This window comes from Gouania willdenowi, chromosome 16, assembly GCF_900634775.1.
Source record: "Gouania willdenowi chromosome 16, fGouWil2.1, whole genome shotgun sequence".
In the NCBI taxonomy this organism is placed as follows: domain Eukaryota; kingdom Metazoa; phylum Chordata; class Actinopteri; order Blenniiformes; family Gobiesocidae; genus Gouania; species Gouania willdenowi.
The window spans coordinates 26,699,308-26,727,033 of NC_041059.1; the positions used below are offsets into that span (position 1 = coordinate 26,699,308).

The 27,726-nt window shown below is 38.9% G+C and overlaps 1 protein-coding gene across 1 annotated transcript in view; it reads left to right on the forward strand.

Annotated features, from left to right (window-relative positions):
* Positions 1 to 27,726, forward strand: part of LOC114477884 (R-spondin-2-like) — a 127,417-nt gene that overhangs the window by 60,495 nt on the left and 39,196 nt on the right. The window contains exon 2 of the mRNA XM_028470553.1: positions 21,368 to 21,556. Within this exon, the coding sequence (XP_028326354.1) occupies positions 21,368 to 21,556 (189 nt within the window). The remainder of the gene's footprint in view (positions 1 to 21,367; positions 21,557 to 27,726) is intronic.

Here is a 27,726-nt window from a genome sequence, read left to right on the forward strand (position 1 = left end):
TTTTTTTTAGTTGAATGTCTTTGTTTAGATAATGAAGCACACTGTTTATATTGGACAGTGATTATAGGTTACAAAGCGTAGCATGCAAACAGTAGAGCTTTAATCGTCCCAGGACACGGCCTGAACCTATCCGACCCGAATTAAGTCTATGTCTCTTTAAACCCGTATTCACATCCGTGTGGGCGCACATGTAGAATGAGTCGTTGCGAGTTATAAACATGGCAAGCAGCTTCATGTGCCGCTATGCGCTACGTCCTGGTTGAAGCTACACTGTTTAAGGCTCAAACGTACTCGAGCGGACTCCGCTTTGCTGGACTGGCCGCACTCCTCAGAGCTTAACATACTCTAGGACGGTGATTACGGTTACGTAAGCGGAGGATGCACAGAGGCCGCATCGGGGGCAGCTAAAGGCCTGCAGGGGTCCTCGGGTAAAGACTGGAGCAAATCGCCTGTATTGAATAAACGGTACGGTTGATGTTGTGTACTTGTGTTCTTGGTTATGCAGATTAAAAGAGGGTTTAAACCAACCCGTGCACACCTTGAAGTCCCTTTTGTGTCCAAGTGTGCATCAATTATTACAGCAGTACTGCTTAAAAAAGGAAAAAAAAAAACAAAACAGAAAAGCCCCCCTAGCTGTTGAACACAAAGCATCGCTCTGTGATGTGGGAGCAAAATTACAACGTGGGGGGGCCCCTACGCACAACAGCGCTGGCGACAACCTTGTGTAGAGGTTAATTCGGTGTGTTGTGATATTGTTGTGCCTAACAGATGTAATTTACACAATTTTAGCTTGAAACCACTTTAAAGGTTTGCTGTAAATGCATTAAATCAAACCCCAAAAAATAAAAGCCCAATACAACAACATCATCTGTAGCATCAAAACCCTCTAAAGTAAAGTTTTTAATTTCACTGGAAAAGTTAAACCCACCTAAATGTTTGCATTGTTTCACAGCACTGTTATAGTAATAGCCACGCTGACTGTGAACAGATCATCTGTTGTTTTCAGCTCGCAGTGCAGCTGTAAAACATTTTATGTGCCCACAACCCACAAAGAAGAGGCAACGTTGTTAGCTGACCACCACATCAAGGTCACGCTCCCATTTTTATTCCTCCTTTCTAAATGACCGTGAAGTTTTCCGTGGTGGTCACGTGGCAGTTATAGGTCACAGATTTAGCTGTCTGTCATCATGGCCGAGAGTGTTGAAATACCAGGACACGTGTCGTGAGATAACGTCAGCTCGCGCTCTGAGAATTACGCTGACCCTTTACCATCAGTGGATCAAAATGTGGATCCATGACAAAGGGTTTAAGTCGTATTACAGCACAACCTGACAGTATAGAGACAAGAAAAGTGTGAGGGTGGGGCCATGTTGACTGTGAACTGGACAGTTGGGTAAAAAGGGTGAATTGATTGTTTCTAAATCAGCGTTCAGTGTCCCTATACCAGACATGGGCAACTGGCGGCCTGGGAGCCTCCAGAGTAAACGTACAAAATGACAGAGAAATCCACAAAACAAAAGCAAGAATACATTAAAAAAAAATACAAAGAAAAGGAAAATACGGTACAAAAAACACACAAAACTTCTACAAAAATGATCAAAACGACAACAGTAATACATAAAGTGACTCAAGTACTCAAAAATACAAGAAAAACCAAAAAATTACTCCGCAAACCCACAATACTAACAAATAAGCAAAATGACAACAGAAATACACCAAAAAAACACCAAACGACAACAGAAACTATATGACTCCAAAAAAACTTACATTTTACAGGAATAATAACACATAAGGACAACAGAAATGCACAAAATGCAGTCATAACAAGAAAGTTAATAACAAACATACTTCATTGATAATTGGAGATCCTTCTGGGGAAAACCGAACCTGATAGGAAGAGATGGAATCCATCCTACTTTGGAGGGAGCATCTCTACTATCAGAAAACATGGCACATTATGACATCTCATGAATGAGACCATGTTACAGAGGGGGAGTCCTCCACGCCCCTCTGCGCTTGCCTTAGGACAGTTTCCCTCCCATTGCTATCAGGATAGCTGTGTTCATCGCCATGACAACTGTTGTGATGGTGATGAATATTATTTTATGGAGACGGTGTCAGTCCCCCGACCCATATTTCACAATGATTTTAACATAAAATCAAATAAAAGAGCTATCAATTATAAAAATCTGAAAAAAAATTAAAATCTCAAATCTAGAAACACCAAAACATAAACCATTAGATGTGCTCTATTAAATATTAGATCACTGAGATCCAAATCTCTACTAGTAAATGACCTTATCTCAGAAAATAACCTTGATTTATTCTGTTTAACTGAAACATGGCTGTATCAAGATGAATATGTTAGTTTAAATGAAGCCACTCCTCCCAGTCATTTAAATACTCATATGCCACGAGACATAGGCCGTGGAGGTGGTGTAGCAGCTATTTATCATTCCTCTCTCCTAATCTATCCTAAACCAAAGGCCAGTTACACTTCCTTTGAAAACCTAGTTCTAAATTTATCTCATATCGAATCAAAAACCTGCCAGCCAGTCTTATTTGCGATAATTTACCGTCCTCCAGGCCCTTATTCTGAATTTCTATCAGAATTCTCTGAGTTTATATCAAACTTAGTCCTCAGTTCTGATAAAATACTGATAGTAGGAGATTTTAATATCCATGTGGACAAAGATAGTGATAGCCTGAGCTCAGCCTTTATGTCCCTAATAGACTCAGTTGGCTTTTTTCAAACTATTAATGAAGCTACTCATCGTTTAAATCATACTCTTGATCTTGTTCTAACATATGGCCTTGATATTAATGAACTAAAAGTCTACCCTGAAAATCCTCTGCTATCAGATCACTTTTTAATATCTTTTAACATTATCCTAGAGGATCTCGCACTGTGCAATAAATAGTTACAAGTAGAATCTATCCAACAGTGCTGTGGCTAAATTTAAAGAGGCCATTCCTCCTGCCTTAAACTCAGTGCACCATCCAATAAATAACTATGATATTAATTATAACCCCTCTCAACTGGATCTGCTTGTCGATAGCTCTGCTAGTCTACTAAAATCCACCTTGGACTCAATTGCCCCATTGAGGGAAAAAACTATTAAACGTCAGAGGAAAGCTCCGTGGTTTAGCTCTGAAACTCACACACTCAAACAGACAACCCGTAAATTAGAGAGAATGTGGCGCTCCAATAAAACAGAGGAGTCACGAATACTTTGGCAAGAAAGCCATAGTAAATACATGACAGCCTTACGACATAGTCGATCTACATACTACTCCTCACTAATTGAAGAAAATAAAAATAATCCGAGGTACCTTTTCAGCACTGTAGCCAGGCTAACACAAAGTCAGAGCTCTATTGAGCCCATGATTCCTCTAGCCCTCAGCTGTGAGGACTTTATGACATTTTTAACGATAAAATTCACAAGATTAGAGATAAAATTAGCCACTCCCTGCCTTCACCTGGGCCTGCTGTACCATTAAATGTAAATAGGCCTAACCTAAACTGTTTCACACATATAGGACTTCAGGAACTTAACTCTATTATTTCATCCTCCAAACCATCGACCTGCCTTTCAGATCCGATCCCAACTAAGCTGTTTAAAGAAGTTGTTCCCCTAGTCTGCCCATCTTTGTTGGAGACAATAAATATATCCCTATCAATAGGCTACGTGCCACAGTCCTTTAAAGTAGCTGTAATCAAACCCCTTCTCAAAAAACCTACTCTTGATTCCAGCACTTTAGCAAACTACAGGCCTATATCTAATCTTCCTTTTATTTCAAAGATTCTTGAGAAAGTTGTGGCAGCTCAGCTCTGTGAATTTCTTCAAACAACAGCCTGTTCGAGGACTTCCAGTCAGGCTTTAGAGCTCAACACAGCACAGAGACTGCTTTAGTTAAAGTAACTAATGATCTACTCTGGGCTTTCAGATGAAGGACGACTCTCAGTGCTGGTTTTATTAGATCTTAGTGCAGCTTTTGACACTATAGATCACTATATTCTACTAGAGAGATTAGAGAAATTACTTGGAATCACAGGGACTTGCCCTAAACTGGTTAAGTCCTACCTATCTGATAGGTACCAGTTTGTACACGTGAATAATAAGTCTTCTGTGTACACTAAAGTAAGCTACGGGGGTCCTCAGGGCTCTGTGCTAGGTCCAATCCTCTTCTGTATCTATATGATCCCCCTTGGTAATGTTATGAGAAAATACTCTGTTAACTTCCACTGCTATGCTGATGATACCCAACTGTATGTATCAATGAAGCCAGGTGAGACAAATCAGCTATCTAAACTTGAGGCCTGTCTAAAGGACATTAGGGCCTGGATGGACCAAAATTTTCTTCTTCTCAACTCAGACAAGACTGAGCTCATTGTACTGGGCACCCCGCGACACCTTAGAGAAACCTATGCTAGCCTAACTGCCCTAGATGGCATTACTCTGGCACAAAGCACAACTGTTAGAAACCTTGGGGTTCTATTTGATCAGGACTTATCCTTCAACTCTCACATAAAACAAACTTCAAGAACTGCCTTCTTTCATCTCCGTAACATTGCTAAAATCAGATCTATCCTGTCTCAGGGCGACGCCGAAAAACTAGTCCATGCTTTTGTTACCTCTAGACTGGATTATTGTAATTCTCTTTTAGCAGGCTGCCCGAGCAAGTCGCTTAAGACACTTCAGCTGGTTCAAAATGCTGCAGCACGTGTACTGACTAAAACTAGGAGAAGAGATCACATTACTCCTGTATTAGCCTCTCTGCATTGGCTTCCCATAAAATATAGAATAGAATTCAAGATTCTTCTTCTCACTTATAAAGCCCTAAATGGACAGGCACCAGTCTATCTCAAGGAGCTTGTAGTGCCATACAATCCCCCCAGAACACTACGCTCTCAAAATGCTGGACTACTCGTTGTTCCATTCATCTCTAAAAGTAGTATAGGAGGAAGAGCTTTCAGTTATCAGGCCCCACTTCTCTGGAACCATCTACCAACCACGGTTCGGGGGGCAGACACCCTCTCTACCTTTAAGGTTAGGCTCAAAACATTCCTCTTTGATAAAGCTTTTAGTTAGGAACCAGCTCATAGCTCATAATTAAGATGCAATAGGCATAGACTGCCGGGGGGGGGGGTCTGGCATGCTCGGTTGGAGAGAGGTTGGAGAGGGCGTTAAGAGAGAGGTCATTTAGGTTAGAGAGGGACCGGAGAGGGTCCCATTCCTCTTTCAAACACTCCCTCTATGTCTGCTTACTCCCTTGTGTGTTTGCTCCTGTACTCCTTCTGGCTTTTGTCTTGCAGGTCCGTGGGATCCTCAGTGTGGAGTTACAGAGACTCAGCGGCTCTGTCTCCACCCTTTCCTCTGCACACACCCAACACAGCATAACGTGGATGGCTGTTCATCATAGGAATGGGATCCACACAAGGTTCCTGCTGCTTAACAGAAGGTTTTCCTTGCCGCCATGATGAATTCATGTTGGGTGTGGGATACATATGTATGTGTATATACGTATATATGCATATGTGTGTATCCATAAAATGAAGAGTCCGTCCTTAAGACTGCTCTACTGTAAAGTGCCTTGAGATACCATTGGTTATGATTTGGCGCTATACAAATAAAGATTGATTGATTGAGATTGACATACTGAGAATATCAGAAAAACACTCACAATTACTATAAAAACGCTTTGTTGTTTCCTGTGTTAATGCTCAGATTGGTCATTATTCTAAATGCTGATTTGAATGTTGATAACGTGGCCCTTCGATCAAACAAAGTGGCCCCCACTGTGACAGAAGTTTCCCAGCTCTGTTCTATACCATTAAAGAAAGCAGTGGATCAGGTGGTAGACCATGTATTCTAGTGATGAAAATGTTCCTGATTGTCCTTCAGCTAGCGCCCTGCATGCTAGCTCTGTTAACATCGTTGTGCCTGTGTGAATGTGACCAACACTGCTTTAAGACCATGATAGTCCGGTGACTCTGCTTGGTTGACAAGGACGAGCTCATAATATTGATATTACTGCACTTTTCAAAGAGTTTCTTCTTTACGCTGGCATTAACCAAATGGAACAATGTTGTCATAGTTTTATATCTTTGTGCTGCTTTGTTGTTCTTTTAAACCTGTAAATCCAAAGCTGCCATCCTCCTTCTGAGCATTTTAAAAACGTTGATATTCTTGTGTTTTTCAACAAGGACCTGTACACCTACACGTCCTCACTACTCCACGTCTGCTTTTTTCAAACTTTTTATGGGTGTCCACCTTTCTGCCCACATTTGGTTCAATCTCTATGTTTGTGTTGCACCAGGGGGTATTTATGGTCACATCAGACCATACACGAACGCGTCAGGGTTAGTTAGCAAATGCTTCAAGATTCATCAGAAAAAAAACAATTAAGACATCTTACTTATGGCGCGTTTCCACTGGCGGTATCAGCTCTGCTCGGCTCGTCTCCACTCTTTTTGCGCGTTTCCACTGGGAAAAAGCACCTCCTCGGTCGTACCTGGTGCTGCTTTTTTTTAAGCACCTCCTTTGTTGAGGTTCCAAAAAAAGCAGCTCTGGTCTGAAAATGTGATGTAGGCACAAAGCACAGAGTCATCAACTCGCGCACAGAGAGGAAGCATTTGGCCACCATTGATTTTCATTGGCGATCTTGTGAGGATGGCAGCAAAAATCTCCAATCCGTGCAATCTGGAAGTTTCGCATGTCAGGTTGGTGCTCAGTGGAAACACTCAGGAAAAACAGTATCGGGTCCTGAAAGCGAGGATGTAGAGCCGATACCACCAATGGAAACGCGCCATGACACTCACTACCTTCTTACCGTAATTTCCGGACTAGAAAGCGTACCGCTGTATTGGCCGCATTCCAATAATTTAGCAATTTGCCAAGAAAAATCCATACAAAGGCCACATCATCACAGGGTGCTCTTCAGATGACTCAGACAATCAGAACAGGTAGGTAGGCGGGCTGCTGTACTCCCGTTAGCTTTAACGTTTAAGATTTCCCTGTATCCTATCCTGATGAGTTTCAACTGATACGTTTTCCTTCTCCACATGAAGTCTTCTCCTCCTATTCCTCACTGCCCCACGTCTACATATCAGTAAATTTACAGCTTTTTATGGTCATCTTTTGCTGGATCCAGACTGACACACCGCTTTGTCCGTTCTTCTCACTGTGAACTACCTCGGAGCGATCACAGCGAGTCAGAATATAGACGCGATCACTTCTAAACAAACTGCACGTTTTATTTGGCAATTTTATACTGTTTATTGTTTCTTTCTCTTCCAAACTGACTGACTTTTACTGAATCCAGGCTGTTCTGATCTCTGCTCTGTCTCCGTCTGTCAGTTCTCCTTACGTAAGCTTCTCCATCAGCCACAGAGTCCACAGCACCGATCACTCCTGGACAAACCTAACGCAGTGATTGATTGAACAACTTTATGCTGTTTATTGTTTCCTTCTATTACAAACTGGCTGACTTATACTTTATCCAGCGCTCTCTCTCTCTCTCTCTCTCTCTCTCTGTGTGACAACTTCAAAGCTGCATCGTATGCATTTCTCCATGTCTTTTCCATGATGAGGGTGTGTGTATTAACAGAATGACAGATGATCAGAATGATTCAGTAGGAGCGTGCATGATTTCATGTAAACAGTTAACTTTAATGGCAATTTCATTGGTCTAATGTGACGGTGCTCAATTTTTTTGCAGTATGAAGCTTGTAAAACCAGAAAAAAATCCACAAATTAGCCTTGTCATTGTTTAAGCAGCAGGGTTCAAAGCGTGGGAAAAAAATAGTGTCTATAGTTCAGAAATTAGGGTACCTACTTAGCACGTATTTTTACAAGATCCAAGCATAGTTTGTCACAGCTATATGTGAGAAGAAAAAAAATCAAACCGTTTAGAAATTGGTAAATTTAATGAATATTTTAACTTTGAGATTGTTGAGTGCCTCTTTCTAACGTTGATTTAGAAGCACTACTGCAGTCTGCTCCCCACATACACGACAGCAGTGCTTAGTCATGCCTCTCCATGGTTGACGAGGCGTTTATGTATGTCTATGGGTTGGTCAAGGAAGCAAAGCCTGTTGTTATTATGATTGATTGTCTCAGATATCCAATACTTCATTTTAAAGCCATGCCGATAATATCATGCATCACTGATACAAATGTTATCTTCCTGGCAAATACTGAGATACATAAGGTTCATCTGATCTTTGCATTTTTGGATTCTATTAGTGCTGCATGATAATCACAAGTATTTTTTTCATCAATATTTTAATGGTAAATGGACTAGATTTATGTAGCGCCTTATCACCACACTGAAGCAGTCCCAAAGCCCTTTACATATCAGCTCATTCACCCAATGACTCACACATTCACACACCAGTGGGACAGGACTGCCATGCAAGTCGACCATTGGGAGCAACTTAGGGTTCAGTGTCTTGCCCAAGGACACTTCAACACATAGTCAGGTACTGGGATCGAACCCCCAACCTCTCGATCAGAAGACGACCCACTACCACCTGAGCCACGGTCATGATTATAATCACAATTATTTGATGTTGTTGTTTGATTTTTCATGTTAGAAAAAAAAAAATCTGCGTTTTTATTACACTACTTTTGAACAAACAATGTGTACAGTTTACAGTTTGCAGTGCAAAATGAAGCTTTAAATAAGAATTATAATTAACAAAAATCTACCCAAGATTTTAAAATGTACTAAAGGCCAACAGACTAAATACACTATTACAGAGTGCAGAGCCTGTATTTTAAATGTAAATATTGCAAGCGATTAAGTTAAATAAATCGTAGAAACCAAAATCGTGATCAGGATTAAAATTTGCTTAATTGTACAGCCCTAGATTCTCGTGAGATTCAAGTTTTTATTGTATTGTTTTATTACAGAGCTGACATACTCATAAACCTCTAACTGTGTGCACTTGTTGCTAACCCGCTTCACCATTGGCTATCATAGAAAAGCGAAATCGGTATCTTTCGGTAGCTGATTGTACTAAATATATATATAGATGTATATGTATAGAAGCAAATCTTCATGCTCTCTGGGTTGCCTCTAACCTCGGCGCTGGTGAAACATTAAAAAATAAATAAATTATTAGCTTATGTGTAAAAAAAATACACTTCACATATTCCTTGTAGGAGAACACTTTCACAAAAGTGTCGAAAAGTTCAAATCTTGCCGCATTGATCACCCAACCATCAGAATTTGTCTGTTTTTCAGCGTGAAACTTTTTTCACTCTTTCCAAAAAGGTCTGCTGTATTACGTCATCAATTCTGCATGGTTTTTTTTTAACAGATGAGAAAACCATCTTCATCACTTTTTCATTTCACAGATGAGAGCATTTTATGAAAGCATTAAATTGTCAAACCTGAATGAAGTTCACTTTTTATGAGGGGGTTTAAATGTCATTTAGGCAGTCAGAGTCAAGTCTTTCTCACCTGTCCAGAGCTGCTTTACAACCTGTTGAGTCACACCACATAAAATTAGCTCAGCTTGCTATTTTATATCCTGTATAAAATGTCGCTCTGGTGTTGCCAATTTTCCTGTTTTACTCATTCACCTAGATATTAATCACCATCCTATTTCAAGGGCGATTTTAAGGTTTAACGGCTCAAATCCGTTAACTGCATGCCTCGCCAAATGCGTCTGTGTAGCAGCTAATACGTCTGATGATGAGGAGCCAACCACCAGAGCCGCTGAGGGCGACTGTGGCTCCAGTGGTGACCAAGTTGTTTTCTAAATGAGAGTGTGGTGGTGGTAGGCTCAGGCTACACCTGTCTGTGTGTCAGTGTTTTTGATTGAAACACTCAGAATGGGATAAGTGCTTGCATGGCAGCTCTGTGGTGTGTGTGAACGTTTGAGTGAATATGACGGATAGGGTGAAGTGCTCTGGCTTTTTCACGAGGTGATGAAATTACTTCATGAATCAAATCAATTTTTAATTCTTTCCTAATTAATCTACATGTGCGTACAGTGCGATTAGTTAAAGCTGCCACAGAAGACAATTATTTTATCAGATAAATTCATAATGTTGGTCTCATAGATCAATAAATCAATGATCAGTTGCTCCTCTAAAAGATGTAAAATGTTGAAATTGCCGCTCGAAAGTTTGTTTTGATTAGTAATGTCGATAAACGTTTTGCGCATTGCATTGTGGGTTCCAAAAGTCCCAATGAAAAGTGCATACAAGCGTTTTTTTACTTCATTCTTAATTGGGATTTCATGTGTTTGCCCCCAAAAACTGTACCAAAGGGACGTTCCCGACACGTTTCTGGTGTGTTCACGGAATAAAAGTTACGGCAAAACAATTTCAAATGTTTCCTTTAGGGTTTTCAAGGAAAGATTAGAATCTGGCCAAATTGAATACCGGGAACAAACTAGAACAAACGTGCTGTCAAGCAGATCACTGTCAAGAGAAGAAATCACATAAGAATGAAGGAAAAACACTTCAATGCATTCCTCTCCAGGACTCCACAACTGACAACGCAATCCACAAAACTTTTCCGACTCTGTCATTGAACCAAGTGTTCACAGTGGAGATGAAAACCAACTTTCAAGCGGCAATTTCAACCTTTTACATCATTTTTGAGCAAATAATCTTTGATTTATTGATATTAGAGGCCAACATTATGTCATTATCTAATAAAAAATTATCACCTCCAGCAGCTTTAATATAAGATGGAGGGGAAAATATACTCAGACCTGGTGTGTCGGAGGCCATCTGTTTCACTTTTTGCTATCTGTTTATAATATTTGAGATGAGAGTATCGTCCAGACCTATAAAAATAGTTGTAGGGCCAAGAAGTGGGAGTTTGGATGTCATTTTTCCGTGTACTGGTTTGTACCGAGCTTGAACCATGCTGAGTTGCTACAGTTGTTGAACCCTAAGTGTGAGTGCTGACACTCCGACAGCCAAAGCCCTGGTACGCTAGGCGGTTTGAAGATCCAAGAAACGGCTGTTACGCTCTTTACAGCACAAGCCGCCGCCAGTCGGCTGGAGGCCGCAGCGCTATGCTGTCCTGTGTCTGCCCTCTCTATCCTCACTACGTTTTCTCATTTTCCCTCTTATGTGGAGCAGTGGTAAGCTCATGCTATCATTTAAGGAGAGCTCTTGAGATGGTCAATGAACAATAAAGCTCATAATTCTGTTGGTCAGTGTGATGCTTTCCACATGAGGTCGTGAATCCTCCTGAACGTGAGGTTTTCCATTTATTCATCTCCAACATTTGACTTTTCTGGATGATGTAGTGACTGCCTTTTTCATGTCATGAATTATCTTTTTTTATGGATCTATTTTAGTTTTAATGTACGGGCAGTTGCAAGCTTGCTACTGCTTGTCTTAAATAAATACATACCATACAATAAGTAATGTTTTCTAAACAATAGACAGTAGATAGTCACATTCACAGCCCAGGATTATTAGATTTAAATACCAGGGGCTCTTGGAGAACAGAATATACAAACAGTTGTGTTATAATAGACCCTTCTGTCTTCAATTTTGTGCTACATTTGGAATTTGCTGCAGCATTGGTGTATGGACGCAGTCTGCTGTGTTTCCACATCACCACAGCAGTTAATCAGGTGCAACGTTTATTGCTTTCCGTTGCAGTCTTCAATTCATCATTGCATAGAAAAATGAAAGAAAACAAGTTCAACTAACTAGTACAGACACACCTTGTAGATATCCTTGAAGAGTCCATGTTAAGCAAAATCAACTTTTCTCTGCTTTAAACTTGATAAAAGTGTTATTTGGGCTTCATACACATGCCTAAAGTGTTATTTTTTTCATTAATTCCCTCAATCATTAGTTTGAGGGTGATTTGCTCCTTTCTTACTGCAGGGTGAGCCCAAACACCTCGCTCCAATTTGATGACGCGTTCCCACTTTGATGACAAATTTGACGCGGCACTGAGCTGGAGAAGCCCCGCCTCCAGGAAGCTCTCTGCCGTGATTGACATGTAAACAGACACGCTCACGAAGGTGAACATTTCAGCGTCCTTCGCGCAGTGTTATGGAGGGCGGGCCGTCCTCTGGCCTTACCTCACCGTGCGGGGAGGAGGAAATCAGTGTCCGGTCTATAGACACGCCCACTCATGAATATGCATAAGTAGGCCGCAAATCAGCCTTTTTGTGTAGAGTTGCTCAGAAAGCGACTTTTCAGAGGCTAAAACTCTGGAAAACAGGCGTGTTTGGGAAAATAAACCTCAAATACTATGTTTTTGGGGTTCTTAGAACAAATGGAGATGGTGAAAAATAGCATGACATGGGACCATTAAAGTAATAGTCTTCATCAGATTTCCTGTAGAGTTAAATTGCAGTAATTCAAATCAAAGACGTAGTTGTCCACAATTTTTCTGCATATTTTACTAAACATTATGAATCAGATTCATTTCACAAAGCCTTTTTCTGTTTTATCTTACAATAAAAAGTGTCCAATTTCTATTAGTATCAGTTTTTTCAATATTTTATAAAGATCTGCTATCAAGACCGACATCCGTAAAAGCCTATAGAGCATTGATCACATGTTTTCAATATTCAGCTCAGGGCTCTATAAGAAACACAAAAATTACAAGCAATTTAGTCTTGTTAGGGTTTTGGATTGCAGGAGATGGATTGGGTCAATGTGAAGAATTTCATGGATAACTGTAGGTGAGCGGGAGGCAGGAAATGAACTGGTCAGTGCAGTCTGTCACAGTAGCTTTAGGGCTTATAAAAGGGACCTGTAACAAGGCTTGAGTTACTTCTTGATCTTCCTGTAGCCTAATTGCTCCAGAGTTAAACTCCCAGCGAGCAGGGGAGTTTAAAATGACTCCTGTTCCTCTAACCAGGCACTTTAACTTCCATCCATCATATTGAATAATTTATACCTTTTAAGATTTGTAAAAGGCACAATTGACAGTCAAAGTAGGCGAACAGAAATCTTTAAGGGAGACTAGAAAACAGTAGCTTATATGTATGAACAGAAGAGATTAAGCTGATTCCAAATCATTGCAAAACACCAGAAATACTGTACGTAATACAGTAAAAGAACAGCAGCTTTCTACTCCCTTTTGCTGTAAAAATCATCACATGTTCATGCTTTTATTACATTAGATATTAGCTAAAAAGAAAAATAGAATTTGAGGTTTTGGAGGGAGTTTGGCTTCTGTAAATATAAACCCGAATGCCTGGAGGGATCTTTAGCTTGGGATTTGTTTTCCTTTAGGTAATATGGTATCTGTGGTCCAAACCATATACGATGTATATGGTTTGGACCACAGACATAGATATAGTTTATCATGAGCAAGGAGTGGCCCTTCTAATAATGTGCGGTTTCAAAATACATGCACGTTGAGCCTAGTATCTGTGATTCCACAATGGCGCCTTTTAGTAGTGGCTTTTCCTGGTGACTGGGTCATTTTGGCTTCATTAGGATTGACAGAATAAATACTTGAAGACTTAAGGCATGGCATGATTTGTGGCGGGAAATGAAGCCATATAGGGTCATTGAACATGTGTAAAAACATACGGTTAGTGTTCAGATAGACTGTGTGAGTGGACCTGCAGACTGAGACCAAATGGAAGAACATGCATTAAACGGGCAACTTATTCTTTTCATCAAAATAAGATCAATGCAGCGGCGATAAATTCACTTCAGATTATTGGAAAAAATAATGAATCAATAAAGTGCTTTCATTTAAATATCAAAACATTTTTCTTTAAAAGTGGCTGCTGATGCAGACGCTGTGAATTGTGGCCTCTTTCCTGACATACTTGTGGCCTGAAACTCCAAAGCTTTCCAGAGACACCCCAGCTAATCTCCCAAGATCAGCTCCAAAAACGAACGTCTCTCCGCCACGCAGAAACCTTTGCTCTTTTTCCCCCATTTTCTTCATTCCAGGATATGGGAGGTGCTGCCTTCAAACCAAATGTTGTTATCGTATCCACATTTGGGCCAAATAGCATTATTAGTAACAAGATTAAGCTCTTTGAACTTTTAAGGACTATAATTTTCCTACGGAATGACCAGTCAGTAACAAAGACCATAAGATAGTTCTAACATTTTGTCTTCCTTTTCAACAATATGTTAAGTTGAGGTTTTGTTTATTCAGACAATGTTTTTCAGATAAAAAAAGATCCTGAAAAACCTTGTTTGAATAAACGAAACCTCAACGTAAAGGAGCATAGGACAGGATCTAGAAATCAGACTCCATAGTGACACCACGGTGGTTAGTGTAACTGCAGCCATCAGCCAAGCCACCGCGGGAGCGCGCAACAGAGCACAGCTGATTAGATACTGTGGATAGAGGATGGATACCTGACCAAACCTGGCGGCACCGCACGGGTCGGGTTCGGACAGATATTTAGAACTGGTGGTCGGGTTTGGTCACATAGAGTTGTTTGCGCGCAGCGTTCTTCCTTTCCTGCTGCAGCAGGAAAGTTGTTTGTTAATAAAGTTGGTGCTTACCACTAAAACAAAGGTAAATATGTCATTTCTGTTCACATGCCTCTGCGTACATCTGTGGAACAAACAGTAGTTTTGTTCACTGTACTTGTCTTCTTTCAGTTTCCAAGCCGCCGTCTTCTCATTTTTTTTTTATTTTCGGTGGTGGGACGCCTCTCAAAGCAGTCAAGAATGCGCACAACGTCATTTGACGTCACCATCAGTGTCATTTGACTTCACGTCTGCAGAACTGTACGCTCAGAACAGCAGTGCAAAATGTATCACACAATCTTTTCAAGACAATAGCTAGAAATGTGTGTGGACTCATTCTCTTAAACTTTAACATTAACTTAAAATGACTGTTTATTTTTTCTCATAATGAATCTCGCTGGAACTATTACATGGAACCATCAAAGGCAATCAGCAGAACTCCTCTGACAAAGATTGGCAGTTGACAAAATTGTTATATCATGATTTTATTTGGTGTCAATGTCATTTATCATTAATACCTCTGTTAGAAATAACAATTCATAGTTTTAATATTTTTTTTTTATATCTGTGGGGAGTCATTGCAAAAGAGTCAAAGGGCCACATGAGGCTCCAGAGCTGCAGGTTGCAGACCCCTGTACTAGACATGAACTCGTAGTGTTACTGCTAAAATGTAAAGCAGACTTAAGTTTCAAAATTTCTGGTTAAGGGTGAAAACATTTTGTTGGCTGGCCCTTTGCCATCCTGTTAATGTTTATTGTGGCACTAAATAGCAAACTGGTCAGCTGCCAGGGTTATTAGCATTGTTAGCACAAAGCTAACAGGGAGAGCTGAGCCTCGTATAGACCACTGAAATAAAACCCTTTCCCACTCACAGTTCATCACTTTCCAAGTTTTTTTCAGCGAATGTGAACCAAGTAGGTTAATGCATATGTCAGCTAGCAGTAATGTGTATTCTATAGAAATATATGGTTGAGAAAAGAGGTTTGGTAACATGTTGCTGTTTAGTTTCACGGAGGAATAGTTTCTGGAAGGAATGGCTGAATGAAATCGGAGATAAATGTGAAAACCTCTGGTCGGGGTGTTACCTGATGGGAAGGAGAAGCTCTGAGACAGCTGCAATAACTTTCTTTTAAAACACAGGAGATATTAGTCTGTGTTAATGTAGGAATCTTACCACTAAAACAAAATTAAACTATAAAAGTCTGACAGCCCATTAAGTTTTCCAATGCCTGCTTAGTGTTTCTTTGCATTTTTGGCTCAGAGGTTAAGCAAACGTATCTGCAAATTAGAGTAACATTACACTTTTTTTTTTTTTAAAAAAGACTTGTGATCTAAGCCCTGAAAAAACAACAATGGGTTTAGAATGGTGTAAAAGAAATACATTAACCAAATATTGTTCAGAATGAGTAATGATTCAGGGAGAAATCACAAGTAAGCTTACTGTCTTACCTCTGCCACCTACTGCCTTGGAAGACTGTTTAACTTATTCCTATGAATGTTGATGACAAACATTTTTATGAGATTATAATTAGAATTGCTCAATATTTATATATATATACAGTATATCGCCATGGAATTACCTGATACGCCGACTTTTAATGTTATGCCCCCCAGGATCTATTACACATAAAACATCATCCACGTAAAATAAGAAAACTAATTCAAAAGTGCTACATTTATTTTGATCATGTCTCAAACAACAACAAATATTAGTTTTTCAATATAGGTTGAAGAAAAACCAACCTTCCCACTCATTGATTTATTTTTAAGATATGCAAACATGGGATGGAGTGTTTATAACGTTACAGCACTCAGAGAGTTAGACTGTTCACAGACAAATACAGTAGGTAGATGAACACATTAAAGGTGGCAAAAACATAAACTCCTTGGCAAGATAGAAAATATTGGTGGAAATACTATAACGTGTCAACTGACATGTTTTGGCAACTATCAGTTGATGACATCCGTGGCCGGATACTATAGCCCATCTCTAATTATAAGGATTTATTCAATTGAGCAACTGCTAAAATGTCTTATAATTAAATAGTTTTCAGTGCTACAGTGGTTGACAACTTGCCTATGGACAAGTTTTTATTTTAACTTTTTTTTAAAGTGGATTCTGATTTTACTCTTTAAAATAATTTAAGAGTTTAAGCACCAGTGTTTCTTTTTCAGTTAGACGTTAATTTGCTTAAATTGGTCTAGTTTTGGTGTTTTCATTAATTATGCTCTTTGTTTCCTAGGGATGTATATTGATAAGGATTTAGCGATTCCGATACCTTATCGATTCCTGTTTATCGCTACGTTTTTTTTTATCAATTCTCTTATTCATTCCCAAAAAGGCTGAAAAACAAGTAGCACATGAGTACAGAAAAGAATACAACCTGGTTTATTAAAATAAATATCAGGTATATTAATATAAATGTTAATTATTTACCGCTGAGAATAAACTACTCAAATTAGTCCTCAATAAACAAATAAACAATACTCAATAAAATGAGTCCACAAGTCAAGTGGCTATTGGCTTAGGATAATAAATTAACCTAATTTTTATCATTATCACACAGTACATTTTCTTTATATAGCACCTTTCATAGATAGAAATCACAAAGTGCTTTACAGTAAAAACACAGTGCTTCACAAAACAGAATAAACTGTGATTTACAAAGATACAATACAAGACAGTCCTTCAAAATAAGGAAAAATAAATTACAATGTTAACACCAAGTTAATAAAAGAGGTTAATTAAAAGCTTGTCTGTATAAAAGTGTCTTTAGCTGCATTTTGAAGGAGTCTATAAAGCTGGTGCAGCGTAGAGCCAGCGGCAGAGAATTATTTATTTTACCTGCTGTGCTAGTGCTAGCACTGGTGCTGCTAAGTGCTAAGTCAAAAACACAGCATTCGTTGAGTATAATGCTGTGTTGTGTGGCCAAATGTTTGGACATAATGGTAGTGTTGCCACCTGTGGCGCACGGATCCCTCTGGCAGGAATTACAGGTGACGATCCCTGAGGTGTCGTCCTTCTTTGTGAAATGCAGCAGCTCAGCTCACCTCTGCTCTGCAGCAGCTTGTGTGTGTGTGACGTCGTCGCAAATTTGCGCGTGGGGTACGTTTGTTTACAGTGGCGGTGCAGCCCGGGAAGAGTTGATAGCAGAATTGCAAAGAATCGTTTGACTAAGAACCGTTTCCCAAACGAAGCCGGTGTTTCCCTGTCTTATCAGTGTGTATGTACTCAGAGAGAGTGAGCAGCTCTCTTCCTCCTTCCTGTTTCCACTCAGTTGTGCCTCGTCTCCTAATTGCCTTTCCTATCTACTTAAGGTGTGCTTGAACATTGAGTATTTTCTGGTCTTTTGTCTCCTACACTGTACGATTGTTTAGTTTATCCCAGTTGTTACAGTCATGCTATGTTTCAGAAAGGTAGACCTTTCTCACTAATTCAGCTGTGTTTCACAGAATTTTTTAGATTTAGTTTAACCAAAACTAAACAACACTCATATTTACTCATATGTTACATTTTGAGAACACTCTCAAGTTAGAGGCTTGTTTTTTAAGAACTAGAACAGTATTAATACTAATACAGTTACATAATCAAACCATAGCATAACATATTTTTTTCCAAGGCAAAACCCTCTTTTCTTTACCAACCATAATTTTCAACATATTTTATACATACGCCTATATACCTGTATGCTTCATGGATTTATGTGGTACAACAAATTTTGTCGCGTTGAGTATTGTTTCCTCCGTCTCAGTGTTTTATAACTTAATTGTGATGCTTTAGTAGTTTTCAGATTACTACATGTCTTTGCCATTTTTCGACATCAAATTTAACCGCTATACAAACATTCGACTAGATTTTGTGGATCAATAATAATACCTTTAAACAACATATTATCGATAAAGTGGTTCTGTCATCTGGCAGAATGTAATGGTTCTAACATGGGCTAATACATTTATTATTTATTGGGGAAAAACTGGTTAAAAATGGTTAGAGATTTTGTTACAATCACAACTACACCTAAATGAGAGGTGTTGGTTATACTATTATTATTCAATATTATACTGGTTGCATCTTGTTCACATCATCTATACACCAACCTTGAGCAACATGTGGCTTCACCATAAACAACTCCTTATTATTAATAGACCTTTATTGAGCTGAGTGTAATTCTTGCAATAGCAAGGGGACGTAGGAGATTTCATAATGTAGCTCACCTGACATCACCTGCATCAACAAATGACTATAAAACACATGCAAAAATAGTTGTAATTCAAGATTTGCATTCCTTTATCGTATCCTCCTCCCGATCATGCATCTAATGGCGCGCTGCAGTCATGAGTCTGCATGATGAATAGGCTTGGAGTGTACGTCCCAGAGCAGTGATCCATGTGGTGTTACACTCAAAGATCATCCCTAAAGACCAGCTGAAACACATTCTGATCGGCCCTTAATCTTCCTACTATTCATCCCAGCTTCAGAAGATTGAGGGCAGTTTGGCAGAACCAGCGTCTATCTGTGAAAGCTCCCTTCTAGTACTCCGACACAAGAAAATTAATATTGATGGGTTCACACAGAAGCCAGTGACATTTGCTGACTGATTTGCACATGATTACAAACTGGTGCTTTAGCATTGGTTTCATTAGGTTTTCACTTTTTGTCTGGATGGCTATTTTTTTATTCTTTTTATTTTATCGAAGTTCGATATGTGAATCCATATCTAGTAAAAAATCTTTGCTCTGTTCTGTCTCTGAGTTTGAAAGCACAGAGTTTTATTAGGCGTTGTGGTGGGTCGCTCACGTCTCAGAGCTTCTGTTAGTCGCTCCCTGCTTATGATATTTAAAACTTGGCTGGGATTAGCTCAAGTGTCTCTTGTTTGAATTTGCCCAAGGACATTTTCCTGTAAACGGGATGCTAAGACACTTATTGTGGAGCACACTGTCTTTTTTTTATTTTCTTTAACTGGTTTCCTTGTCTTATTCAGGCAACCAGAGCCGGGGCCAGAGCTGCTGTGGTTTTGGGGGGTTTTCATCGGCTGTCTACACAGTCTTTTAAAAAGGCCCGCTTTGACCAGCATTAATGCAATATTCATATTCATCACCAATCTTCATTCAAATGTTAAGAGGGAGACTCAGAGTTTGTATGAATGACAAATTGTTAAATTGGACGTAGTTAGTGTGACTTTAAAAACATCATGTTGAAATATCCATCAGGGCTATCTTGGGTTTCTTTGTTGTTTTTTTTTTTTTTTTTTTATTATTCTACCAGTAAACCCTCCAGGGTTTAGTCTGGTGCATCGTCCTAGTCACTCAACCAAGCCAGTTTCATCCGTCATAACAAACTATTGTTTAATAATTCAAAGAATGAAAAACAAAGGATATGTTACGGTTGTGCTTTCCCTGGCCAAGCATTGCCAAATGATTGATTTAGACAGATTTTAAAAACAACTTTGGTATTACAATATTCATGTTTATTAAACAATCGATATTGTCAGCAGCCGGCTGTCTTACAACGCCTTGGGCAATAGAAGCAGAACACAAATGTTTTGGGATACAGTTAATCTGCTAGCTCAGAGAAGCTCTGATCTTAGCCATTGTTTGACAAACTGTTCTTGGTTCGCACATTGTCAAAGCCTATTTTATTATTACTGGTTCCCTGATTCAATAAAAAAAAAAGGAAATGCAGAATATTAGAGTTTGGCACAAAATAAGGAAGTGGCTGTTGTTGTACAGTGCTGCCACAGTTACCTTGAAAAAGTATTACTGATTATTCATTTAAAAAGTAACCTAATTACTTTACCGATTACTTGATTTTAAAAGTAACTAATTTGATTACAAGTTACTTTATTAGTTACTGTATATTCAGCAGCTGCTGACAACAACCCCCACCGCCTCAACATGAAAATTACTAGTTTTACTCACTGTAATAGAAGTGCATTTTTAACAGTAACACCAACAATGTATCTCCTGACAAAACTATTGGCTAAAAAAAATAAAAAAAAATATATAAAGACTCTTTCTTGACTTCAGGTAACATAAATACTTATTTTATTTAATAAAATATAAAATAAAGTCAGTCTTTTTTTACCTGTATCTGTCACATTTTAACATGTAAGTTTTTTTTTGTTTTTTTTGTTTGTTTTGTGCACCAACTACCAAGACAAATTCCTTGTACTGTCCTTAAAACTGTACACGGCCATTAAAAACATTTCTGATTCTGATTCTGATTCTGAAAATGTGACTTGTTGCATATGTAAGGAAAATGAAATTAATAGTAACTTACAGTGATTTGGATAAGTAACTTTAATTTGATTACTGGTTTGGAAATACTGTAGATCATGTTAGATTACTGGAAAAAATGATCCTATTAGAGTAACGTGTAACTGAGTAACTAAGTTGCCAGCAGCATCTATGTTTGTTATGGACCAATGCATTTGCACTTTTTTAAAAACAAGTAAAATATATGATGCCTGATGTTTGAAACACTGATACAACTCCAATGTATACGTTTCTAATCAAGGAGTAGAAAGTTTTGTAATGAAATGTTGATGTCAGTAAGAGTCCATTTCTTCACACATTGTGATATATGCATGTGTTCAGTAATGCAGAGCATGAATTGGGGTACACATGAGTTGAATATACTATCCCTTACCACAGGCCTCATTCCCGGGTGGTGCAGTGAACTCACTCAGTGTCTATTTAGTAGAACACCTCAACAATTTGTCAAGGACAAACTTCACTAATCTTTTTTGCTACTGTACATAATTGATTAGTCATGTTTTGAAAGAAATAAAAAGAGTAAGTGAAACTGAACTCAACTGAATTTCATCAACCACCTTCTGACTGATTTAAAACCCTATAAAGGATGTGTTGTGTTCTTTTACGTCAATATAAATTTCTTCTCCTGTGTGTTTGTCTTACAGCGAGCTATGGTGCTTATCCCATCTGTAAAGGCTGCTCGGTGTGCTCCAGAGATAACGGCTGCATAAACTGCCAACCAAAACTCTTCCTATTCCTGCGGAGGGACAAGATAAGGCAGTACGGGGAGTGTGTGCACGACTGTCCAGCCGGATACTACGGCATGCGAAGCCCTGAAGTCAACATGTGCTCCAGTAAGATCCTGCAGCCTTTCTCTCATCACTCTACCTTTACGTCTTTAGTTCCCCACTGTCCTTTTTACCAACAAGCGTGATCCCCAATATCCCGTTTTCCCACAACACGTGATTTATTGTCAGTTATCCAGAGGAGACACACATACCTCACAATTTGAACGCTCATTTGTTCACGTAGGTGGATGTATAGTGAGGCCTTGTCTCGGGCTCCTCCCGAGACAAGCGGCCTTGTAGCGGCCCCTCCCTCGGGATTTAGCGATAAACTCCAGCTGTGGGATGTGCACGGGTTCTCATTTCTCTTTAACACTCCCCTTTACACCTGCATGAGCACACACTCTACTGTCACGAGGATGTCTGAGCCATGAAATCCAGGTGCAAATACAACCAATATGCACAACGATTAGGTTAGGTTACCTTGGTAAATGGCTTAGGGTAAACCAGGAACAGCCTTTTTTCAAAATGTTATTTAAAGGGTATCTGTATTGAAAACATGTGTAACAAAAATGTGTTTAATGTATTATCAATAAACAAAATATGTGCACCTTTTTATTTTAAAAAAAACTCATTAAAAGGACTTTTTAGAACAATTTTATGTCTTCTGGCATAAACTATGGAGAGTCACCATTTTGGTCACGATATGATGCACTTTCATTGATTCCTGTTAGCTGTTGCTAGGCAACAGTGTTCTGTTGGTCTACAGTTTCTGAACAAGTGTAAAGCCAATGGTTGCTATTAAAACAAGAGAAAAAAACCACAAAAACAAAACAAGTTAGCCAGACACGGACTCCAGAATATCGGCACGGGATACTCACTTAAAACGTTTCCGTTCGGACACACATCGGTGACATGCGACGCTCGCTTCAAGCCGAGCTGCTATGAGGAGGATCTGTGGGCTAAGCTAATGGGCAAAGTTACGCCTGGAATCAGATGCGGTCGCGACAGAACGTCTTCACACAAAGTCTGTCCAAAATGGCTCTTCTCCTTAGTTTATGCCAAAAGGTATAAAATTGTTCTAAAAAGTCATTTCAAAGTTTTTTTTTTTTTTTTTTTTTTTTTTTTTATAAAAAGGTGCCCATATTTTGTTTATTGTTAATACATTAAACAGGTTTTTTGTTATGAGAAAAATTATCCCATTTTCAAGACATTAGTGGATGAGGGCATTCACTAATGTCATTACTTAGCTTTTTTTGGGCTTCTGGAAGTTTTTTAACCTTTTTTGAGCTAAGGTACATCTTTTCATTGAAAAAAAATCCCAAGGCACACCACCAATCAAAAATGTTAAAAAATGAAACTTTGTAGCTTATTTCAACAATATACAGTCAATCTTATTGACTTTAAGTGTTATGAATAGGAATCAAATACACACACATTCATATTTCTTCTTTTTGAATAAAAAGGGCAATTGACAAACTGCAGTCATTCTTATAAGTGTTTTAATAGGAATCAAATGAATAACAACAAACAATTCTATCTTGATTTTTTTGCATTTCTTTATTCACCTAAAAAGTGCAATTAACAATGGCACATTTGCAGACAATAATTACACAAATGATCTGTGTTTGAAAAACCCTCATATAGACGTCTAATTCTAAGTTCATGTTTCATCACTAACCAGGTTAAAACACTTCACTGGAAATTTCCACGACATTCACAATAGTTGTTAGCTTATCATATCCAATAAAAATTATTTCTTCCTCAACCCCCATTTTAATGTTTGATACTAAAAAGATTGAGCAGGCAAACATTTCACAGGCTGACACACAGCCTGAAGTGTTGGCTGAATGTTTCATATGAAAACAAAAAATGAACTCAAATTCATTTGTATTCCTAAGCCAAACCTCTGACAGACGCCCAAAAATGACAGCCCTCAGGAGGGTGTCTGGGCTCACTGTGAACATGTATCGACCACAGGATGAGGCAGGAAGACACACATTCTGTTTGGCTAATCACTGCTGACCTATATGCAAATATATCAGCTGGTCTTTTTTGGGTACGAAAATCAAAATCATATCATTACCGTAAGTCACAACTGGTTTGTCTTCTGTTCCTCTTACCATAACCCAAATAAATGTTCTAAGTATATACATATATATATATATATATATATATATATATAAAGGCACCATTAGATCATATCACTGCGAGATAAATACAACATAATATGAAAATAAAACATTTCTTGAAAAAGGTACAAATTGTCCCTAATCTTTTTCAAAACCCATACAAATAACATACAATGTGCAATCACATATTTTAGAACAGTAATGCTGCGTTCACACTGAATGCGTCTTCTGTGGCACCGGATGCATGTACCTCACGAAACATTCTGCATGTGTCGCAGAATCAAAAAATGTCCCCATTCGCTTCATATGCGCGTTTAAAGCAAAGCACCGCCCACCAACAACACATTCACTGCCTGCTGAAGCGAGGAGCTGCACTCCTTTTTCTCCTCTCATAAACATAAACCACCAGTGAAAAAAGCCGGTGTGATTAGCGGCTAATGCTATCCTAGCTCAGTGCCGATGAAAACTACAGAGACAACGTTTACCTGCTACTACCACCTCCTCGCTGATTCTCCTCCACGCCAAATCCTTCCTAGTTCGGTCCCGGTTATAAAGGCTGTGTCATACAGCTCCAGGTGGTCACACACAGCTTCTACTCCATGGTTGAATGGGTGAACAGACCGGTGTCCGTGTTGACGGCCTGATGTCATCGTCAACAAAGACTCTGATTGGCTTTCATCATGCGAAACAGTCGCTAGAGTTCAATATTTTCAACTCTTGCGGATGTGCGGATATGCATAAAATCGGGAGCGCGCTCGCACGGCCAATGCACTTAACGGATCGGACCACACTGCCGCACAGGAAAGATTTTGCATTTCAGACGCATCTATCCATTGACTTTGTATGTAATCTGGACGCACGGACATAAGACTAAAGTTCTTTGAGTGCAAAGAAATAAATGTTTTCTATTTTTCATGGTTAACGTTTAGAAAGACCCCACCCCCACCCCTCAGTTTGGGAACACTGTGCTATAGATTCCTTTTAAAGATTTATTTGAAAGAAATAAGGTTTTTATCCCAGTGGATTCTGGGGGCTGGATGGAAAGTTGAGGCTGGCTGAATATGGCCTGGAGGCCGACAGTTGACATTCACCGCTTTACAAGATCAGTTAATATAGAAAATGCAAAGATAGCAGTGCTGCTATTTATCAACCACTCCTGATTTAGAACAGAGGCAGAAAACAAGTGTACCACACACACAAACACACACACACTGGGGAGCCTAATGATGGGTTTATACTGTAACTTTCTAGCTTGGAGGATACTTTGCAATACAAAGCGGCCTTTGTTGCCAAAGTAGCCAAAAAAAAGTCGGATTACCTGCATCTTCATGGAATTGCAGTCCTCTGAGAAGCTAAACTACACTTTTAATTTTTGCTTATGTGTCAAACCATCATGATTTAATACTTTCATTTTGAAAGAGGTTTCCTTAAAGCTTATAAAGCACTAGAAGATGGGCTTTCAAGGGGAAAACTTGGACAGATGTTTGTGTTACTCATATTGTGCGCTTTATACTTTAAACTCTCATAACAATATGACTTTCTACTTAATACATTAAGATCACCCGTTTTATTCCAAAACAACCCAGAACTGTTGAAGCATTGTGTCTGAAGGAGTGTGTTTTTAAACTGTAGGCATACCTGTTTTTCATCCAAAAGTTATTCTCATCAACTACTAATGCCTTTGTGCCCCCAAAAGAAACTATGTGACATTTCTTGTGTGTTCACAATGACGAATGTAGATATTTTGGCTTCCCTTAGAAACTCCCAATAACAGCCCAAATCAGAGTGACGCCATATAAAAGGAAAAACCTAGAGAACCCAGAACAAAAATGGCATCAAGCAAATCCCTGTATGTCAGGCAAAGAAACACAATAAATCATGGTAAGAATGAAGTAAAAACACTACCTAAGGACACTTTTCTGCTTCAGTGCAGTCATTGCATTCTTTCACGAGACATCAAATCTTACAATGCAAAACCTTTCTGAAGTTTAAGTCACATGACCATTCGTCAACAAACCATTTTTTTGGAAGAAATGCCTTTGATTTTCTTATCTTTGAGGCCTCCACTCTGTCTTTATCATTGTCCCCGGTGGATTTATTTCAATTCAATTAAATTTAACTTTATTTATATAGCGCAAATTACAAAAGTTATCTCATAGCGCTATCAAAATATAAAATTTGTAATGAACAAGCATTTAGTGACCGCAGGAAGAAAAAACTCCCTTTAACAGGTAAATATCTCCATCAGAACCAGGTTCAGAGGTGGCAGCCATCTGTTTCAACTGGTTGGGGTTAGTGGACAGATGGAGGACCAGAACAGGATAGAGAGATAGACCATTAGAGTGTCAAGACTAGTTGAGGCGTGGACCACAGACCAGAAACTGCCAGCTCCAGCTTCAAGACACCTGAAACAGAGAAGAGAGAGAAGGGCGAGGAGAAGGCACTGTCTGCAGAAAAACACGATACAGTATTAGAAGATCTGCCTGCATGGTTTTGGGTTTTGTTCCTAGTGGTTAGGTTAATGCTTGTTAGAAAAGCAACAAATCTCTTCCCGTAGATTGGTAAGCTAGCAGCGATTCCATGGTCTGTAAATGCGACCATTACAGTCGAGCCCATGACCGCTCTAGTGGTTAGGTTAACGCTATTATACGGTATACGCTTTAGCCATCTCTTCCCGCAGATTGGTAGTCTCCTTATTGGCATTTAGTAATAACATGTTTATCTCTGATAGTTGCTGAGGAGCGGCGTCTCCATGTTCTGTAGAAGCAAGTATTTAAGTGTTGAAGTTAACTTAACACAGATGGCAGGATCCAAAATATTTAATAGTAAAGGCATCACTGGTCAAAAATAAAACAGTACACACTTAGCTATCACTGTGACCGAAAACGAAACATAATTCAGCCGATCGACGTAACAAAAGAAGATGCTCGGTCAGACCACACGGACAACAACAAGCTTCGACCACCCATAACATTCTTACTTGGTCACTGCAATTTTTTCCTCGTACTACTTTTGATTTATACACTAATGCAACCGCTGCAAACTGAGAACACACCACAAAAAAAACCCCACCCATCACAATGGAGCTCATGTTGATTTGAGTCAAAACTAGTCAAATTTTCCAGCTCAACTTGAAGGACAAAATGTTCCCTTGTTGCTTATAAAATTACAGGTGCCATGATAAATAAGGTTATTATTGTTATTATAATTACATTGTCAGTGGTTATTATATATTGGCTCATCATTATAAATGATCAGTCCTAGTTGATTGCTTTTCATAAGGCTTTTATTTTTTTCTTAGGAGAGTTACGCCAACAAAGTTTAAAAAGTATGAGAAAATGAATGGTTTCCAGCCGCGTTAAACATTTAGAGTCTCTCAACAAACTGCTGGTATCAATTGGATAGACCCAAACCAAACACTCAGTTCCCACAATTTCACATACACACATTCAGCGTTTTGCATCAACTATACCCACAATAGAGGCAAAGTCCAAAAAGCTCCTTAGTGATTTTGCCTTGTTTTTGCAACACAGAGAAAATTGGAAAGAGAAGGACATCTTCCTATCGGGTTAAAATACAACAACAAAAATGTATTTTGTTTATTTTTTATTTAAACCCTGTTGGCATTGTCAGTGCCCACATGCGCGTTGTCACTTCTTTCTCTCGCGATCTTCCTGAGATGTGATATTTGAATGACCATACAACTTTTGTTATAATATTTTAATAGTACGCATTTAAATATGTGACTGTTTTTGTGGTGTTTTTAATTACTAATTTAAAAAAAAAAAAAAAAAGAAAAGGAAATACCACCGAAAAAGATACAAAAATGGATCAAAACACAATACACAACATTGACAATCAAAAACCAAACAGAAAATAAAATAAAAACCAAAATAAATCAGAATTTACTCAACATGAATTTCTAATTCTTTTGAAATAGCAGGGTTTCAAGCTTTTAAATAGTGCACAAACTGCCGTAAAATAGGCCATCGGGATGTAGACGCGTTTTTCGCATGCATTGAAAGGATCCGAAATGATCAGGCCCGCGAAAGGATTGGGCACTGACAGGCATGACACTGTATGCTGATGTTGTTGTTATTGGATTTT